The sequence below is a fragment of the Maylandia zebra genome, linkage group LG7 (assembly GCF_041146795.1).
Source record: "Maylandia zebra isolate NMK-2024a linkage group LG7, Mzebra_GT3a, whole genome shotgun sequence".
In the NCBI taxonomy this organism is placed as follows: Eukaryota; Metazoa; Chordata; class Actinopteri; order Cichliformes; family Cichlidae; genus Maylandia; species Maylandia zebra.
The window spans coordinates 51,469,407-51,489,774 of NC_135173.1; the positions used below are offsets into that span (position 1 = coordinate 51,469,407).

The following is a 20,368-nucleotide window of genomic DNA, read 5'->3' on the forward strand; positions in this document are numbered from 1 at the left end:
TCTTTTTCTGCTACAGTTTTAAATAAATGCTTTAGCTCAATGCTTACATGTAAATGATTAAAGAATAGGCAACTGGGAAAATACAAAAGCTCCACATAACAGCAGTACTGTAAAAACAAAAAAGGAAACTGAGTCAGAGTTAGGTGGAATACTTTATTCTCTGTTCAGAGAAATCTATACATTTAAAGATCAAGTGCCCTTTGAGTTTGTTTTTTTTAAGTTCATAGAAAGTATAACTGACACTGAACTATGCAAACATGAAAACAACCAGACCAAAAAGCACCACTTTACTCAAAGCTGGAGAGGAAATTCAACACAATTTGTTTGAGCTTGGCATCGGATGCCTCAGAGATTTTGCCATCAGCCCTGCAATGAAGAACAGATTGAGATGTATTGTAACCAATGCATTAAAAATAAAGAATCTGCTACTGCTTTAGAAATGTTAAACTCACTTAATATTTGCCAGCAGGTCCTGGTGCTGGCTCAGTATGTGCTGCAGGAACGCCTTCTCAAACTTGGTGATCTTGCTTGGCTCCATTTTGTCCAAGTGTCCCCTCACACCAGCATAAATGACTGCTACCTGTTCTTCAATAGCCATTGGAGCTGAAAGATGGAAGTTCATGGGCACAGTAAGTAAGACAACTGCAGAATGGATAAATTCTATTTTTTTTTTTAATATGGATGCATCATTTTCTATACAAACAGCAAATACTCACAGTACTGTCCCTGCTTAAGCAGCTCAGTCAGACGGACGCCACGGTTCAGCAGCTGCTGAGTGGCAGCATCCAGATCAGAACCAAACTGAGCAAAGGCAGCCACCTCACGGTACTGGGCAAGCTCCAGCTTCATGGTACCAGCCACCTGATGATGGACAGGAAAAATGAAGTTAATGTGAAAGACTCCCAGCACAAAAATCAGTTGAGAGACTAAAACTAGGCAAGACTGAAAGACCAACCTGTTTCATGGCCCTGGTCTGGGCAGCAGATCCGACACGTGACACAGAAAGACCGACATTGATAGCTGGACGAATACCCTTGTAAAACAGCTCAGTCTCCAAGAAGATCTGCGGGAGAAAACATATTTAATGGTGGCTGAGGATCCAAATTAAAATGAGGGAAGGCAACTCACTGACCTGTCCATCTGTGATGGAGATGACATTAGTTGGAATGTAGGCTGACACATCACCAGCCTGTGTCTCAATAACAGGAAGGGCTGTGAGGGAGCCACCGCCGAAGTTGTCGTTCATCTTAGCAGCTCTCTCCAGCAGACGGGAATGCAGGTAGAAAACGTCTCCTGGGTAAGCCTCACGCCCGGGGGGACGACGGAGCAGCAGGGACATCTGACGGTAAGCGACAGCCTGCAGGAAAGCAAGAACCAGACACAGACTTTAAACACAGTTTTTTACGCTTGTGTTAAAAAACGCTCTGTAGCATGAGACCAAATAAACTCACCTGCTTGGAGAGATCGTCATAGATGATCAGGGCGTGCTTTCCATTGTCTCTGAAGTACTCTCCCATGGAGCAGCCAGAGTAGGGAGCCAAGTACTGCAGTGGAGCAGCATCAGAAGCTGTAGCTGACACCACTATGGTGTACTTCATGGCGTCGGCATCAGTGAGCCTCTTCACCAGCTGAGCCACTGTGGACCTCTTCTGGCCAATAGCAACATAAATGCAATAGAGCTTCTTCTTCTCATCAGTCCCATCGTTGAAGCGCTTCTGGTTGATGATTGTGTCAATGGCAATGGCAGTTTTTCTGCAAGACAAATGAGGATACACAAACCACCAGTTCACATTTTTGTGCTTAGAACAGTTTTAGAAGATCTAACAGTCTAAAAAAAGTGTATTATATTATAAAGAGTGTATTTCTAATCCATTATTCATAAACACAATAGAAATCCTAGCTTCCAGCATACAAAAATGACACCTTGTTCACAGTGATGTAAGCTCATGTAGATATATGGAATTATTTTGCACATTTGGTTTCCCATCTGACAAAAAACAATCAGATGCTTCATGAGACATCATATCTGCAACGAAACATGAAACAAAGCTGGCAGAACTTAGCTTAATATGAACTAATGAGTTTACAATGTCATTTATGAAGTAACAAATAAAACTTGTCTGTGAAAAAAATAATGGTCAAGTGCTAAAAAACACAACAACAACTTATTATAATAATAGGGTATCTGTGACCCCTTCTTTGGAAGCGTCACTTCCACTACTGTAGAAGCACTTAAAAGGGACTGGAAATCCCATCAAATACTCTGTCGTATTCAGCTATTCACTTTGAGCCTCTTACCCAGTCTGTCTGTCTCCAATGATGAGCTCACGCTGTCCACGACCTATGGGGACCAAACTGTCCACAGCTTTGATGCCGGTCTGCATGGGCTCCCTCACAGAGATACGGGGGATGATACCAGGAGCTTTCAGTCCCACACGCCTGCGAACCTTGGAGCCCAGAGGGCCCTGTGGAGAAAATGATGTATAAAACCATCAAGTGTACCATCAATCAACTCCACAAAGCCAAAGGCCAAGCAAAATTGGGTGAACAAAAATCTCTTTACACATATTGAACTTTAGTTGAAAGTTAATGAACCAACTCCTCAGTTTACTAATAGATTATTAAACAGCAGTTTCAATCATTTATCAAACATACCTAACACTCTACATTTAACCATGTGATCATAAACTATAATATTTGAAGTTTCAAGTGCTGTTCGGCTAGAATAAGCAATGACGCAATTAATTTAGAATCTGGAAAACAAGACTCTCTTGGTTTTCTGACAGGTACCTTTCCATCGATGGCATTTCCAAGAGCGTCCACAACGCGACCCAGGAGCTCCTCGCCTACAGGCACATCAACGATAGCGCCTGTTCTTTTGACGATGTCGCCCTCTTTGATCAGCTTGTCATTACCAAACACTACGACACCAACGTTGTCAGGCTCCAAGTTCAGAGACATACCCTGGGTAGGAGAACAAATAACCATTATTACCTTTGTTTGCATGAATTTACCATGCAAAGTACTTGAACAACCACTGTGTTTAATAATCCATTTTAAAGGACAGTATGTGGGTAAAGACTAATCAAAACCACATCTTTAACTCAATTTTCTGCCAACAGATCCACTTATTATCAGAGGTTATCATTTCAAGGAACAACACATTAACCTGGGATTTAAACTTGAGGCAGTATGCTTACCCAGTGGCTTACAGATATTCTTTGCTGCTAAAGTAAAAATCTATCATTCTCCAAACACCTTTGACTTAAAATGATCTAGAAACTGTTTAAATATTTTTATTCACTCGTGGTATTTAAACAAGGTCATTATGTAAGACTTAGATAGTCACCTTAAGACCAGAGGAGAACTCCACCATCTCCTCAGCCTGCACGTTCCTAAGACCGTACACTCTGGCAATACCATCACCAATAGACAGTACGCGACCAGTCTCCTCCAAATCAGCACTGGTATCAGCTCCCATGATTTTCTCCTCCAGAATTGATGAGACCTCAGCAGTGCCTGTAATGTATAATGAGTGTTTACATTTCAGGGTTAATAAAGTTCTATGAAACTAATTAAGACAGATATTGTGAGATCTTTACATAGTGGTTCTTCCTCAAACATTGCTGGGGAGAAATGTTCCAAAATAATTCATTTCTTAGATTCTAGGCTGAAGCAGACTTCCCAAAACACTGACCTGTTTTTTTCTGCAGCCATGGGCTAGAGGTGTGTAGATTCTTGGCTCCTACACAAGCCGCAGCAACATTCTTTGATACCTTTATCACATCAAGAAAGAGCGAAAGAATTAGTTTTATCCAGGCTGGAAATACAGCAGTTTTCAATCATTAATTATTTAAAAACAGTCTAACCAAATATAAACTGGCAGCTTATTAGGCAAACTAAAATTAAAGAGGTCATGATGTCAATCATGGAATAAATCGTTCCAAATGAACATTATAAAAAATAATAATGAAACCCCCGTCTTTCATTATTAATTACATTGTATGATAATTTTTGAGATTTGTTGTGCTGTTAATTTTGAAATGTCTAATGTTTTGTCTATAAAAAAGTAGATGATAAACTTAATAAAATCCCCAGCTGCTAGGGAACCTTTCTACCAACCGTCAACTCAACACCAATTATTGTGAAAATACAGAAAACACAGCAAAAAAAAAATAAGTGACCAAAGTAAAGATTACAGACTGGACTTGTTTTAGGTGTCACTGCCACTGGATTTAAATCACCTATAGCCCCCTGAGTCACAGAGGTGACAAGCAGAAATAAAATTTAAAAAGCTACATACAGAATACACATGAACTACTGCACCATGCATTACCGTGTCATTTAATCACAGCAGCTATATTACAATTTTATAAAAGGTTGGGCTGGTTCTAAGTATGACAAACTGTATATAAAAGGTTTCAGGTCATAGAGTCATAGGACAATCTCAACCGATGACTGGTACAGATCGAGTCTATAATATCCATCCAGAACAGTGAAATGTCTACCATAATGTTGCTTTATGTACTGAAAGAACTGTACAAAGCTTGCTTGATAAATACATTATGACTAAGGCTGTCATACCGAAGGGGCGAAACCTGACCTTCAACACCAAGTTACAGCTTTGTCATTTCCACTGACACTCGCCTAGCAGTGCAACACGTGGACCAGCGTTTGCTTTTTTTTTCATTTATCGACTCCTCAAGTTGGGTTTTGCTGTCTGTCAACTACAAACATGTTAGCAACAGTGACTGGCACTGTGAAGGGCCCAGTGCCCTCCGATGCAAAGACGTGCGCGCGCACAACAGCCGCCATGGTTTTGTGCGAATAAATTCTTGTTTTTCCTTAAAGAAGTGAACAAAAACGTCACATATAGAAGTAGAGGTGCTTACCAATCCAGCCCTGCGGGGCAGGTTGCGGGCGAGAGCCGCTGCGACGCGAACTGACAGCATGTTGGTGTCCTACGAGGTCTGTCCTGCTCCTGGAGAGGAGAGAGAAGGATGGCGGACACGGCAGCAAATTGTAGAGAGGTCACCGCAACCCGGAAGTACTTCAAAATAAACCACTCTCCAGACTTTTTGTAGTTTTTAATTTTTTTACTTTATTTTGTTGTATTTCTTCGGGTTCCCTTTAAAAAGTGTGTCGGTAGCTGCATAGATCACAGTAAAATAAAATCATTTGGATACTGACTGTACTTCAGTTTAATTTTTATGTTTTTTAAAAGATGGCTCCTGTGGCTCCTCCACAGATCTTTTTTTTTTTTTCATACTTTAATTAAATTTATGCACATATTACAATCTCTCGTTGGGAGACAACATTAGTGCAACAACATCTCGAAAAGGTTGAATAAGAAACCAAACAAAAAAAAACAAAAAACAAAACACAAAAAAAAACAAAAAACAAAACAAAAACACATATATACATATACATAAATATATGAAGGCCATTTTTATGACATATAACAGTTTCCTTTCTGCGAACACTTTAACATACATGTGGCTTACTCCTCCACAGATCATTAACCTAAGGAATAATGCGGATATATGGAAAGAGAGAGAAAGAGGGCGAGGGGTGGGGGTGACAGAGATGGTGCTCGGAATAGTGTAAGATGGAGGCAGATGATCCGCTGTGGCGACCGCCTTTGGGGAAAGAAGCCGATAGAAGAAGAAGTGCTGATTTCCGAACAATAGGGGGCGCTCGTCTAAGTAGCGCATACCGGAAGTGGCGCACGTAGCTTTGTGAGCGATGGAGACATTTTAAAAAAAAACATACAGCTAACTGCTAAACAGGGCTCGCGGAGCTGCGAGTCTTCTGCGTCAAAACACATTCAAATTCTTCCAAGTTGTAAATAAGTCAAGTGCATTCAGCGGTGCACAGTTTACATATCACATATCAGAGAGGTTGCACGTTACTGAAGATGTCGAGTGTGACACTTGGAAAAGAAGAATATAAGTAACTCTGCGGTAAGTTGTAACTAGCCGAGTGCTATTTTAAAGGCTAAGTTGGTTATCGCTTTTGACTGATAGCTGCTGACATTATCCTGCTTGTTACAGCTCTGGCTGGATTCGTAGCGCTTCCATTTTTAGGCTAATGATAGGCCGCTATCTTGCAACGTGAATATTTTTTCCACGTCTGCCTGTCGCCAAGTTTGGGAATCTTAAGGTTATGACCGAGGTTAGCTTCACTGTGCAGCTAAAAGGGTGTGCTAGTTCCAGCTAGCCCTTGACACAACTAACTGAAGTAATTTATCCGGGAACAAATAAACATCCTGTAGTTTACACGGGTACTTTAATGGGTTTAAACCTTTGTTTAAAAGGGTCGTTTTCGCTGTCTGTGAAATCTAAAACTAAAGCAGATGCTTAGCACCTTCTAGTAATACCGTTAAAAACATATTCTGGCCAAATATTGTCCGACATTTAACGTGTCTGTGTGCTTTTATACTTAAAGCAGTAATTGGATTAGAAAGGAAGAAGTAGTAAACTATAATATTCCACTTTTATTTATTTTAGTATAGGGTATAGCTTTGATTTAAGAACTTTACGGTTATAGTAATAATTGTTAATTATTCAGTCTCCTAAATATTTCCAAATAAATATTGTAGTAAAGAATTTATGTGTCATGCAAGATATTTATTTTAAGTTGTGTTTTTTTTCATATAATTCTTTTGTAAAAGTAATTGTTTTGTTTAAAAGAATTAAGGTTTAAAAACAATTGTTATTGTCTTTCAAGTTTGTTTAGATTGTTTAACTAAAGTTTGTGATGCTTCGTTTCCTCCAGCAGGTGAGGTCCTGTCCAGGGACATTGGTCCATGCTTGTTGGACCTTTGGCCGCTGGGCTCAACTAGCATGAAGATGGCTGACTCAGAAAAGGCAGAAGAATTTGTAGATGCTGAGTGCCCCTCAGAGTGCCTTGATGAAGCTCAATCAGCCACAGCTTCTGTTCAAGCAGAGCAGGATGAGCATCTGAAAACAGAAACCACTACCAGTACCAGTTCGCCCCCAAGGGAAAAGGAGGCGGACAGCCCCTTGAATACAGAAGGTGAGCAGAGTCTCCTGTCCATGCCATGCTTGATGAAGGAGCTTCGCAGAGACTCACCAGAGTCTCAGCATGCCTCAACAGGAAGTGACAAACCCGTGTCTCGTCATATCTACGAGAGTGACTCCTCGAACCCCTGCATGCTCTCGCCTTCATCCAGTGGCCACCTGGCTGACTCTGATACACTCTCCTCAGGGGAAGAAGGTGCTGCTCCTCCCATAGGAGAAGAGGAAGAGGGCAGCATGGAAGCTACAGGTGATCCTGGGCAGGCAGGAGGAATGCAAGCATCTGCCACAGTTGCAGGGGGAAGGAAGTCTCGACGGTCACGTTCAGAGAGTGAGGTGCCTCCAAGTACAATGGCTGCAAAGAAGAACCGCTGCCAGCCCACCATGATAGCAGCCGCAGGAGGCCAGGAAAAACAAACCAATGGCAAGTTTTCAAAAGTGAAAGGTCACCGCAGTCAGAAACACAAGGAGCGAATGCGCCTGCTGAGGCAAAAACGAGAGGCAGCAGCACGGAAGAAGTACAACCTGCTGCAGGACAGCAGTACAAGTGACAGCGAGCTCACTTGTGACTCCAGCACCAGCTCCTCCGAGGATGAGGATGATGACACCTCAGGGGGTAGCAAGACAATCAAGACAGATATTCCAGGTAATAACCGATGTTTACAACGCATGCTTAAGAGCTCAGTACTACTACCATCACTGTCCACTAGCAGCCACTTAGTATTTCATATAAATCTCTGACTCACATTGCAGACTAGTACTGGTTTACAACATAAGAAAGTATTGACTACTGATCAGTTAGACATAAGAGTCTGCCTGCATGAGTTAAAAAAAAATTGTCAACCAAATCATTAAACTGATACAACAACTGTACAAATCCTTCCTAACATCAAATCAATAACAGGGCTGCTTTGTTTGTTTTGTCATTTTTTTCCTTAGTTATTTTCCCATCCATGTCTATATTCATTCAAGTTGTCTTTAGATGTATACAGTATATGTTTAGAGGACCAGCACCTAGTCATAATACAGCATTACCCCTTTCAGACATGTACCGTTTTTAGTCAGACAGACATCATCTTAGAATGCATTGGCTGGACAATCATTCTGTTCAGTTTTATCTAGAAGTCTCAACAGAGCGTCACTCTTACAGGCTGAAGCTGCTGTAGGTTCAACCTGCATTTGCATATCACTGTCAGTATGACACAAGTCTAAAATATATGCAGTTGCATTAATGAAATTGCAACTTTGCACATCTCTCTTAGCATTTGTCTTGGTAAGACATCCATGATGAAGAATTTTCACTTTTTCCAACCCAGAATAAAGCTCATTTGCTCTCACACAGTCTGTATGCTGTATTTGGGAGCTGCTACAGCAAACACTCACACATACAGAACCTGGTCCTTGTGATGATGAAGGAGGAAACAAAGTCTTCAAAAAAGGAGATTACACTTCTTCAGAGTTGAAAGTATCCTTGTCACTTTGTTTGGCACTTTATAAACCAACAGTGTATATAAAATTATATTTAAAGCTTAAAGTAAATTAAAGATCATTAAAAAATGGTCTCAATATAGATTCATCACCTGATTGTTCTTCTTTGGTTCTTTGGTGGTAGGTCAAAACCTCTTTGGAAGCTTTTTTTTTTTTTTTCTTTTTTTTTTTTTGATTGGCTGGAGAAATCCTGCAAATAAGACACACATACCATGGCTCTCCCCATCACTGTTATATCAATGAAGCTTTAAACAACTAAGCAACATTAATAATATAATTAACAATATAAAGCCCCTTTTCGATTAGTACCTACTTGGATCGACTCGGCACGTTTCGCCACAGTTTTCAGAGTTTTCTGTTAGGTCATAGTACCTGCCTGGTACCTGGTACTTTTTCGTACTTGCTCAGCCGGGGTTCCAGTGATCCGAGCAGGTACTAAAATGTGATGCCGTCAGACTGCATGCCACTGATTAGCTGGTCAGTAGCATCACAATGGCTACAAAAAAACGTGGTCCCTGAGTCTGGCGAAAAGCCACAGACCGAGTAGCAGGTATATTTTTGCCTCGGCGTCCACCTTTGTTGTAGCGTTCATGTCACATATTAATCGCGTCGTTCACACACACATTAGGAGGTACTAAATTGTAATGGAAAACCAGTCGATCCGAGTCGATCTGAGTAGGTATTGATGGAAAAGGGTCTTATGAGTGATAACCAGGACTGGAACAGAATGGTAAAGCAAGCAATCTGACATATCCCATGTCTGAAAGAGACTTAAACATTGTCATGAAACTCTTTCTTACTGATGATTTGCTATGGGAGTCTAATCAACATTGTCCAGCTCAGAGTGGTAAAAAAAGAGTTGAGTTAATGTAACCATTACTGTGAGTTCTGCAGTTCAACAAGTCAGCCATTAATATACACAGCCTTTGCTCTAAATAGACATACTATGATCTCACTGAGTTGCAAGACTCTGCAGTCACTGCTGGTGTCAGTAAGCTGTAGAAATACTGGCTTATACATGAGTAAGGACATAAAATCCAATATCTAATGTTGTGTTTCACTAGATTGCCTAACCTCATAAGTAATTAGTCTGTTTTGTTAGAGGGAGTTTAGCAAGTATTTCATTCACATGAAAACTGCTGGGCATTTAGTATTGCATTTCCTGCATTTCTGTCCTTACTAAATATTCCTTAATGTTTCAATATTCTTTTTGTCCTGACCCATCACACACTTCACTCCTCCTACAGTGAATCATGTCAGAAATGTAGTTGGGTGCTTTCCTATACTTTAAATGATTTTGCAACACCTTAGATGAGCCCGTGAGTTCTTGTCATCCTGTTGAAAGTGTAAATGCATACAAATATATACAAATCTAATTGAGAATGGCTTTTTGCGAATCTGTGGGCCAGAGGTGTCTACCTGGAATAAACACTCATTGGCAAACGCTGATTGTAACGCTTGCATGCACGTTAGACCCCGTGAGTTTGCTTACATGTTGTAGAAATCTTTTGGGTGAGTTGAATTCTCCAGAAGTAGCTCCTATCAGGCTGGTGTTTAAAGGTCTCCCAACGGAAGAGAAGCACTCGGTTTACTGTTGGATAATCTTTTGATCATGATTGTGTTCTTTAGCGTATAGCTTGATGTATTTTATTACCGTAGCATTTTTACATTAAAATCAAATTTTAGTTTCTTGTGTTTCATAGATGATCCGTAATAAATTGTTTTTGTATTAGTAAAGGTACTTTGGTTTATATAAAGTCTATCTCTTAGTTATGTCTGTTGCTTTTGCGGCTCAGATTTGAAGTTATTTTGCTTTGGGTTGTTGCATTTACTTTAAAATCTTAAACCTTTTCCAAATCACTCGATCAGTCACCCTCAGACCACCAATTATCTTCCTTCAGGGATCTGTAGGACATGAAATGTTTTCAGCCATTTTTTACATCCCGCACACAGATTTGAGTGCTACAACTGCATGATGTAGTCCATCAGCATGAAAAGAGTCGATCTGCACGTTACCTGAAACAAACTGTCATTTTCTCTGTAATGCAAAAGTCCACCTCCGAAGCATGAAAGTGCTACTGTATTTTCTTATGGCTTGGCCTCAATGTCTTTAAAGCTGGCTTCAGACGTGCTTCGGAGAGATCCAGAGTGGGATCCCAGATTCATGGGTTACTGGACAGCGGCTCGTGGGACAGGAACGGCATCGGCAGCGTTCTGGAGGAGGCCATGACGCGCTTTGCTGTGATGCAGCGTCAGACCGAGGAGCGCTTCCGCGTCTGGATGGAAAAGCTTGCACACCTCGACTCGGACAACGATTCTTCCAAGCGCTCGAGTGACGGCCCAGAAGGGCAGCAGCAGGCCTCACAGGGGGCACGGCCTTCCCCCCCAAGCTCATTTTTGCCATCTTCAGAGTCTGCAGAGACTATGGCTGCCTACATGTTGGCACGAGAGAACAACAGTCTCACCCACACCCCTATAAACAACAACAACAACATCCACCCTGAAGTTGTCACTCAGAATGGAAATCTAGGTGTTCCAGACCCTGGTCTCTTGAATGTTTAGATTTCACTTCTGCTTCACCCCTCGCAGTTTCTTACTTTGATCTCGGCAAGTGTAGAGATAGTTAAGGCAGAAAGCAATGGGGTATACCCGTTCAAGGATGTGAGGGCACTAAACAGAAACACCACCAGCAGCAGCAGCTGGGCCTGAACTGGTCATTTGAACTTGACTCTGTGCAGACCAGGGGCCCGTGCTATGAAGCAGGTTTAACATGTCTTCTTTATATGGCTTTGTTAAGCCTAGCAAACACAGTCACATGGAGTCTGGTAATCGGTTGGGTTCTTTTTTTTTTTTTTTTTTTTTTTTTTTTTTGTTTGTTTGTTTGTTTGTTTGTTTTAATTAAACCCAGCTATGAGCATTTTCGCATAACATGCGTAATGGTGGCACCAGATGACCAACTGCAAAGACTATGGGACTATAGCCACTTAAAGTCAGAACAAACAGTAATCCTGATATGAAGAAAATTAAAAATGTAATCCAGGCAAAAAGCCAGGAGGAAAAATTGGCATAAAATTGCATTTTGTGTGAATGTGCAATTTACTAAAAGGCCCATTAGTGATGATGCTCCATCACTGACAAACAAGAAAATATAACTTGAATTACAATGATGTATTTCTTCAAATTCATGTGTTACCTGTGGTTGTTTATTTAGATAATTTTAGCTCTGTTGTTTCAGCTACAACCCGGGTAATGTTAAATCGAATGACATCGGGTAAAATATTTTTTTAAATTCTTGCAAATTTTATAAGGTCTAAGCACTGGAATTTAATCAGTTAAAGAGTCTTGACATATGGAAAGAAGAAATGGGCTCAAATGCTCACAGGCATAAGTGAAATAAAACCCACTCAGTACATGTGCTGTACAGCCCAAAGGATCTTCACAAAAGACAACCAATTGGTCAGTAGTTGGTGCTTTATATACGTTCATCTGTTATGTTGAACATGACCTACTCAGGAGGTCGTGTATTTTGGTGTGGTCTAATGTGGCAGTGTACCCGCAGAAGGAACTGAATTTGGAAGCGGGGGAACCCTGAAAACCTGAAACTAGCTTGGAATCCTGCTTAGTAGCACGGGCCCCTGAGGCTCAGCATGTGTGCTGGCACTGAATCACTGTGAGATTTGACACTGAGAAAAATTCAACTCACCTATTTGATTTCTGCAGCATCTGTGACACGGAAACATGGCTTCTCAATAGACTGAGTCAGGGCTCTTATTGTATTGCTTTGCTTTCTTTCTTTCGTTTTTTTCAGCACCAGCTGAATACCCTCTTTGACACATACAGAGTAACTGTTTTATTTCTTTCATTCAGCATATGAACTATAATGATGGGTAGCCATCATTGCAGTGTTAAGTGGGGTGCTGCTGTGTAATAGCATGTGCCTTGTCATTCTGAACTCATGATGGGTAAAGCATTATAGTGCTGTTTCCTTAAGAATCAGGTTTACCACTGCATACCCCCCGTTTGTCTTGAACTGTTTGCACTTTGCTTGTAAACAGTTCAGGAAAATCTTGTGACAACCTTTATTTTGGTGGCATAGCTTTACTAACAGAACATTTAAACATAGATATGCCTATAAATATAAACACAATATACTAACACACACAATTTCTTGCTTTTTTAAAAATCTATATTAAGGATTAGACGTGTTTACATTTTTAAATAAAGGCCTTTCTGTTACATTTGCTGCTGGCACTGCATTTGCGCAGTAACATGAAACGAGTGATTGAGGAATCTGGAAAAGAAAACTTGTGGTTATTTTAGTAGCTTAGGTGTAGATTTTATAACATCATATAAGGCATGGGTTCTTTTGTTGTGGCTATTGGCTGCATTGGCCTCAAATCTTCAGTCATATTATAGTAATGGGTATTTGTCTACTTCAATTTTGTTTGCACTGGTCTGCCAGTTTATCCAGTGTCCCCACCAGGCACTGCGTATTCGCATCTTGACTTTAAACTGAAAACCCAGGCATCAAACGTGCAGATATAGAGCAGTAATACAGCTGCAGTATGGTGCATGGCAATGTTTACGGATTTTTTTCTAATTAAAAAAAGAAAAGAAAAAGTGAGATCTATGTGATCAAGTGGCCTTCTGGTTCACATCCTGTGGTCTTTGAAAGGGGGGAGGAAACAATCCTCCTTGAACCCCCCTCCCCCCCCACACTGTTTTCACTGATGTAGATGACCATTTGGGTCTTATTTCTAAATACTGCTAACAACCATCACAGAGACTGATGAAGGAATCTTTGGCCTGATCATATTTAAAGTTAAGATGTTCAAAAGTGTTCTCTATATGTGTATATGTAGCCCTATGACTGTCATTTTTACAGAGCCTAAAGCTAAGCGACGTGTTTCCCCCACCTGTTTGCATGCGAGTATATTAGTATATAGAATGTGCAAGGCCAAATTAGTTTACATCAGCAGCACGTGTGCAAGCTATAGCTTTTCCTTATGCTGATAAACGGTGACTGACGGGACATTTTATCTCTATATTTTTTTTCCTTGTTTTCCCTTGACCTAACGGTTTCATGTTGTGTGAAGATTGCTTGTTTTGTAAAGCGTTCCTTTGCCATTACGGATTTAAATAGATCCAGCGTCAGCTCTCCTGTACTCCTTAAAACTAGAATGACTTTTAAATCAACAGTTTTGTCAGCACAGTAACGAGAGCCTGTGCATGAAATCAAAATGTGCATTAAAAACAACAGCAAGGACAGTCCATTGTTTACCAAAGACACTAACCTGGTCTACATTAGTGCTTTTCTATCTCTAATACATGGCCTTTATATTGGCAAGTGCTTGGTTTCTTTGGTAACCCTAGTATCTACCTATATCAGCTATTCATAGGCAGTGTTCTCTCACAGTACATGCTGTCCAGACAAAACCCCTCTCACACACCCACAGATGTCTGGATAGCAGAGTGTGTGTCTGTCTGTGTCTGTGTGTCTCTCTCTCTCTTTCCCAGGGACTCCTTTTTACAGGGTAGAACAATTATGTGCTCCCGCTCTTCTAGTTACACTCCTGTTGTTTGGCTTTGTTTTGTTTAGTTTTTTTGACTATCCCCACTACATTTCATTCACTGAGTAAGATTATTTTGAAATGTGTTTTGTAACGACTGTACTCGAGTGTAGTTTTTATGTGAATGGCTGTTATTTTAAAAAGCAATAAATGGAAAGAACAAAAGGTTTGTTGATGTGCTTCAAATACAACCATCATTTATAAGAGTATAATGCATTGTTTTATTTTAGAGTTAATGTAGACCTTTACTTCAGGGGAAACGGGGGACCAATGGGGGTTTTCTTGTGTCTATTGTAGATGCTAAGACTTAGCGGGTCTGTGGAAGCAGTGTCCAGTCTCTCATTCAAACAGAAGTCGCACTATTCCCAGGCATGATTTGAATAATGAAGTGTTTTCTTTGTTCTCTGCAGACGGGCCTCCAGTAGTGGGTCACTATGATATTTCAGACACTGATTCTAACCACGAGAGTATGAATGTGGAGGCAGTCCGGCCCACGGTGATAAAGCATGAGCTAAAAACACACAGAGGCCAGGATATGGCAGCTCACTCTGGGTGTATAAGAGCTCTGAGCTCTACCTCAGGTCAGTTACAAACCCGGTATAATAAATTCCAATCCTCTCAGTGAAGGCAGGACATTTTAAAGGCATGGGTTGTCATCAGTAAGCTGAAATGTGCCGTGTGGCAGGAGGCGGTCTTATTAATCTCAGCAAGACACTTTTGAAGCACTCTTTATCCCACACACCGCCAGCTGGCATTTGATGTTACTAAAAGTCTTGACCTTTTTTGCAGCCGACAGAACATGAATATAAAGGCAGCCATCTAATGTGTCACTCCATGCTGTCCAGTCAGTTTTACAAACACCACTGTCAGCTTCATCTCTGTTTTGTGTTGGGGTTTGTGTTTTTTGTGTGTCTGTGTCAAAGCAGCTGCTGTCTTCACGTGTCAGCGAGGTCTGAAGCGCTCTACTGCTTCGGCCCTCCTCACAAAGCATGACTGTGTTCCTCTACATTTGTTTCAGGCCACATGGAGGCAGAGCTGTCGCACAAGGAGAGCTCTCAGCACAAGGGCCAGATTAACATTGTTTCCTCTGACAGTGAGGTGGAAATAGTCGGAGTGCAAGAAAAAGCACGGTAAAGACTTTCAGTGGGGAAACTGTAAAATTCTACTGTTACTGCCCACCCCTCCACTGAATTCAACTTTTTACTTTTTTTTTTTTTTTTTTACTTTTTTTTTTTCTTTCCTTTTCAAATCTAGATGCGCCCATCCTTGCGGGGGGGTCATAAAGAGTTTGTCCTCCTGGAAAGAGAACTCAGGGGAGCAGTTAAACAGCACAAATCAATCACAGCTCTGGACTACTGTTTCCCCTCAGCCCAACTGGGTGTCCCCTCCTGAAGTGGTGGACCTCACGCTGGACGAGGACGGCGGACACAAATACCTACTTTAATAAAAAAAAAAAAAAAACCCAACGTATACACTGAAGACTTTTTTTTCCCTACACACCTCTTCCTCCCAACTGCTCCTCATCCATCTTGCCTGTCCTCCACGTTAAAGCTAAACTGAATCCTTTCTAGAGTTGTGGCCTCGCCTGTAACCGCTTGTGGGCTCTTCCTGCTCCAAAGCACTCTTTTGTTTTTAACTTTACTGTTGAACAATCATGTATCAAAGCCATTCAACTGGTGTGATTCCCTGAACCTTTGCTTGTCAGCTATGAATTTTAGCTGCATCTAAATGGCACAGCACCTCAAGTGAAGGTGGAAATGTACAAGAATGATTTATCTGGTAATGATAGCAATATCTTCCCTTCATTTAATACCTCAGTTACCCTTCAATACCAGATATAGGCAGTGTGTCATGTGCTTGCAAGCTGTATAGTGAACATTTCAAGTTGCTGCTTTAGAGCAGGTCAGTATCATGAGATGGCTGTGAACCTGCTTCACTACAGACTTTGAATGAAATGTTTTCAGAATTGATTTGGCTTTTTTTTTTTTTTTTTAAATCTGCAGCCACCTGAGGTCAGAACAGAATGGCAGCTTGTACACTTTCTGTTGTACAGTAGTAGACCATAGATAAATGACAAAGTTTACTTTGTATCTGTCAAGGGTAATTTTCTATTTTTTCCCCCCCATTTTCAAAGGTCTTGCCACTGGACTTGCATTTAGATCCGTCTGCCTTTATAGATTGTTTTACTATACGGTGTACAACCCATGCTCTGATGCTGTCAGTGAGTGCTTTGCTTCATTTGAAAAGAAGTATCGGATATTTAGGGAAACTTTCACTATTTTTAGAGAGTTAGATGAGAAGACTGGTAACAGAAATCTATTTAAAAAAATAAAGCAGTTTAGAGCTAGGTGGATGTGGTTCTTGAGGTAGAGTGGTAAATGGACTGTATTTATCGCTCTTTTCCCTTCACCCACATTCATACAAGCACTTTTTTTCTGTCCATGCCTAAGCACTCGCACATGCATGCATTAATGGGAACTCGGGGTTCAATATCTTGCCCAAGGATCCTTCGACATGAAGAAGAGCCAGGGATTGGATCACTGATCTTCCAATCAGTAGAAGACCTTTAATCTTCAGAGCCACACAGAGAGTGAGGCATCCCATAATTGGAGAGTCGGGTTTTTTGATTTCCTAGCTCCATCTAGCCACATGTCAAAAGGGTCAAAATTTTGAACTCCAGAATCTTCCCATTAATGTGTAATCTGCATCTGACTGTTTGTGTGATAGTGCTGGATGCATGTTTGTGTGATGGGTGTTTTAGGTGGGTGACAAAACATAAAAACTAAGACTGCAGTCCATTTATATTCGCTCGACAGAAATCAGGGAAACACTCTCTCCAAGAGCCACATACTAGTTCCTTTGCATTTACTAGTTAACACATGGTATATCAGTATGAGTAGTTAAAAAATAAAAGAAAATTTTTTTTACATGCTGTAGTGTGAAACCCCGGACACTGCGTACACATTGGTCTTTGACTGACGAGTCATTAACTTTTATACTCCTTATGTAAACCATAAATTACAAAATGAGCTTCATGTTTCATTCTGTATGACCTGAAACTAGTGATGGAGCCCATGAAGTCATCAGGGAAGTGTTCAGTGAGATTACAGAGCAAGCAGGTTAACGGCTGTTTTCCGATAGGCTCGCGCACAACCAGAAGTCTTTTTGCAGCCAGAGGAGTCACCTGCTGCCGGCTGTTAAAAAGAATACAGGTTTAAGACACTTGGGAGTTGGTTTCTCCACCTTTAGTATGGTCAGAAATAAATAGGTCAAGTAGATGGACACGAGCATGCTTGCAGTTTCCTTGGTCTCTATTCTTTCTACATAGCTAACTGGCCGCTAGCTTCACACAGTCAGGTTATCGATCTTCTCATCTAATGTTTACTCATCACCAGAATGCCAATAAACATTTCTGAAGAAGTCACTTCATTTAAAATTTCAGTTTTTGTTTGTTGCCACTATAATACAGGAACAATAAAACTTTTTATTTTTGGTTAGGGGTGTCTTGTTTTTTGGGCCCTCCACAAGAATTCAAGTTTGTCATGTGACACCTGGGGGAAATTAATTGCACACCTGTGATTTGAAGCCTGGGAAGAAAATAAGCAAAAAAAAAAAAAAAAAAGTCCAAGCTACAAAACACTACGACAGTGCTGTTTTTGTTTTCAAAGATGCATTGGAAGCCACACTTTTGTTACAGTTTGAGTGTCCAAGGGCGACTTTAATTATCAGTGAATGTATGTCCTTGCCGTGCTGGCTGGTTGTACTTATTGTTTGCATGCTTACCTTGAATGGATGCAAACTCCTTTAAATCTCTGGGGACCCCTTTATAATAACTGAGGAACTGTATCTTCCAATGAATACTGCAAAGCAAGATGGCCTGAATGCCTTGAAATGTGCACTATTTCCTTTTAGAAAGGTTTAAAGCTTATTCTTTTACCTTACAAAGCAGCGGATTTTGCTATCGCAACAATAAATATTTTAATAATAGATGTTAATTTCACAAACACACATATATCTATACATATATATCTATAGAAAAAGAGTAAAAGTGATGTTGAGTTTATGCCCAATGTGTGAGTTATGGGGCATTTATAGATGAGATGATTATTGTATAAACTGTTTTCTGTTTTTGTTTTTCAACCCTGATCCTCAGGGCCTGCTTGCTCTCTTTCCTGCTGTCTTCTTTTGTCTTCATGCAGTACTGCAGCCACGCTGGCTAAAAAAAATGTAATCAATAGCTTTACAGGCTATTTTAACACATTTCTTGTAATTGCATATTTAATAACATACACTTTCCTAAGTGACGCTTGATAATTATAGATTTATTTTAACTTCTGCTGGTCACAGAAAGATAAAATTTGAACAATCTAAACCAAAGTCTATATGGAGCTTATGTTCTCAGTTTATTTCCCAATTTATTCTTAGAAATTTACTATGTGAATCTGAATCTCTTCATTTGGAAGTCAGTGAATTTGCTGTGAAAAGATCGAATATAGTTACAAATTGAATATATTGTTGAATATATATTTGGTTTTACTTGGCCAGTTTTTTCTGTTATATACATCTACCACTGTAAGAACTCTGTACCACAACACTTCAGCTTGCAAAAACCATTTTGCTGTTTTTCTGTGGGACTATTATGAAATGCTAGCGAGGCATCACTTGTGTCTTTAGTGATATAAGTGTGGTAGAAACCACGGCAGTGATGCTGGTTGCACATAGCATGTTTGGTGGCATCTTTCATCCTCATCTCCGATGTTATCGTCATTGCCGGTATTTCAGCCTCACTCTTCTGTTTTTGCTCCGTTTTGCTGTCAGTATTTTAACTTAACAGAAGTGTTTATTTTGTTGCTTCTGCAAGTCCCTGACTTCCTTGAAATTATGTCTGTAGAACAAAAAGAAACTATTTTAAAACTAAATAAACGGACCGTTATTTAATGAGCTCTTGTCAAGTCATTTATTTCTGTGTTTTACAAGCATATATTTGCAGTTTTTGCTCATGTGCTGTGACTGGTGTCAAGATTTTGACACCAGTCACAGATTTTTGCCTTTTCTGGCAGACCAAAGTGGTGTAATTAATCTGAGACGAGGATGGTGACACGTTTCAGCCTTTCAGGTATGTTTACAACTTTAGCATAAAGTGCGATTTGAATTTCACTTTTAACAGTTCACCCTAAAAATGTTAAATCATGTCATTACAAGACTGATCTGAATTCTTGCTTACTGTGAGTGTTGTTTGAGTGTTCTTATCTGTCGAGTCCTGTGCACAAGTCTCGAGCCAACCCTCATTCCTTTTACATTTTCATCATGAAATATAACTATAAGGTAAGAGGGAACAATATAAGTGAGTTACTGAAACGTGCACACATGAAACACAGTATATAAGACAAATAGTTCGTACAGTTCTAATAGCTTGAAATTAATATTTGGTATGGCCGCCTTTATATTTCGACACAGCCAGGAATCCTTCTCCAGGCTTCTTGAAGAACATTCAAAGCTCTCTTTGGACGTTGGCTGCCTTTTGTTCTGCTCTCAGTCAAGATGATCACACACTGCTTCAATAATTTTGAGGTCCAAGCTCTGGGGAGGCCAATCCATGACTCCATTGTGTTTTACAGATGACTGTTGACACTCACTGCTGTACCTCTACCCTGACGTCCTTGGTACATATTCATGATAATAAGACGTGTTGCCACTGGTTTTCAGTCCAGTTCTTGTGTAATTTGGCATACCTCAACATACCTTTCTGCCTGTTTCTCTTCCTTAAGAATAACTCCTTGATAGCGACCCCATTAAGACCATTTATGATTCAGTGAACATTAGATGGATGAAGTGAAGGCCCAGATGAATCTCTCCATCTTACTTCTAAAGGACATGACTTTCAGATGCTGCTCATCTGCTGTAGATTTTTTTTTTAGCCCTGATGCTTCTTCTTTTGTACTCCACTTGTCGAGCTTCCTCAATTTGTTTTAGGGAGACACTGCACACCACACCAAGATCTGCCAAGTTTTAAGCTAATATCTTTTTGGAAATGGCCTTGTTAGTGCAGAAATCGAATTTTACGCACGTCAAGCTGACAGTTTTCCTATATGCAAATAAAGAAATGGGAACAATTTATGTGTTTACAACTTCAAGTTCTTTCTAGGTTGTCTGCCACAAAACTGGTTTAACAACAACACTAGTTCAACCTTCAAGTTAAGTATCCTTTATTGTGTTTGAATGATTGATAGGTCAGTGTTAAGTGACTTAACAAACAAACAAAATGGTTAC

The 20,368-nt window shown here is 40.3% G+C and overlaps 2 protein-coding genes across 5 annotated transcripts; one reads left to right on the top strand and one right to left on the bottom strand.

Moving 5' to 3' along the window:
- Positions 1 to 139: 139 nt before the first annotated feature.
- Positions 140 to 5,032, bottom strand: atp5fa1 (ATP synthase F1 subunit alpha). Its single transcript, XM_004549741.2, has 11 exons — positions 4,893 to 5,032; positions 3,698 to 3,776; positions 3,350 to 3,519; positions 2,791 to 2,964; positions 2,299 to 2,465; positions 1,452 to 1,752; positions 1,133 to 1,357; positions 956 to 1,063; positions 717 to 861; positions 453 to 603; positions 140 to 366 (listed from the first exon to the last, which is right to left on the bottom strand). Exons 1-11 carry the CDS (start codon positions 4,950 to 4,952, stop codon positions 288 to 290), a joined length of 1,659 nt encoding a protein of 552 aa, XP_004549798.1. The 5' UTR covers positions 4,953 to 5,032; the 3' UTR covers positions 140 to 287.
- Positions 5,033 to 5,727: 695 nt separating this feature from the next.
- Positions 5,728 to 19,039, top strand: ark2n (arkadia (rnf111) N-terminal like PKA signaling regulator 2n). Of its 4 annotated transcripts, none has more exons than XM_004549742.6 (5): positions 5,733 to 5,963; positions 6,778 to 7,686; positions 14,509 to 14,679; positions 15,117 to 15,228; positions 15,353 to 19,039. In XM_004549742.6, exons 2-5 carry the CDS (start codon positions 6,846 to 6,848, stop codon positions 15,540 to 15,542), a joined length of 1,314 nt encoding a protein of 437 aa, XP_004549799.2. In that variant the 5' UTR covers positions 5,733 to 5,963; positions 6,778 to 6,845; the 3' UTR covers positions 15,543 to 19,039. The 4 variants fall into 4 exon arrangements, with proteins under 4 accessions (XP_004549801.2, XP_004549799.2, XP_004549800.2 ...); XM_004549743.6 differs by having other exon boundaries at positions 6,781 to 7,686; XM_004549745.6 differs by lacking the exon at positions 14,509 to 14,679 and having other exon boundaries at positions 5,734 to 5,963.
- The last annotated feature ends 1,329 nt before the right edge of the window (positions 19,040 to 20,368 follow it).

Excerpts from the sequence above, each read along its gene's own strand:
- atp5fa1 (XM_004549741.2), bottom strand. The coding sequence starts at position 4,952 with ATGCTGTCAGTTCGCGTCGCAGCGGCTCTCGCCCGCAACCTGCCCCGC. Across the intron at positions 3,520-3,697 it reads ATGGCTGCAGAAAAAAACAG|GCACTGCTGAGGTCTCATCA; the intron begins GTCAGTGTTTTG and ends TATACATTACAG. Across the intron at positions 2,965-3,349 it reads AGTTCTCCTCTGGTCTTAAG|GGTATGTCTCTGAACTTGGA; the intron begins GTGACTATCTAA and ends TCTCCTACCCAG.
- ark2n (XM_004549742.6), top strand. The coding sequence starts at position 6,846 with ATGAAGATGGCTGACTCAGAAAAGGCAGAAGAATTTGTAGATGCTGAG. Across the intron at positions 14,680-15,116 it reads AGCTCTGAGCTCTACCTCAG|GCCACATGGAGGCAGAGCTG; the intron begins GTCAGTTACAAA and ends CATTTGTTTCAG. Across the intron at positions 15,229-15,352 it reads GGAGTGCAAGAAAAAGCACG|ATGCGCCCATCCTTGCGGGG; the intron begins GTAAAGACTTTC and ends TTTCAAATCTAG.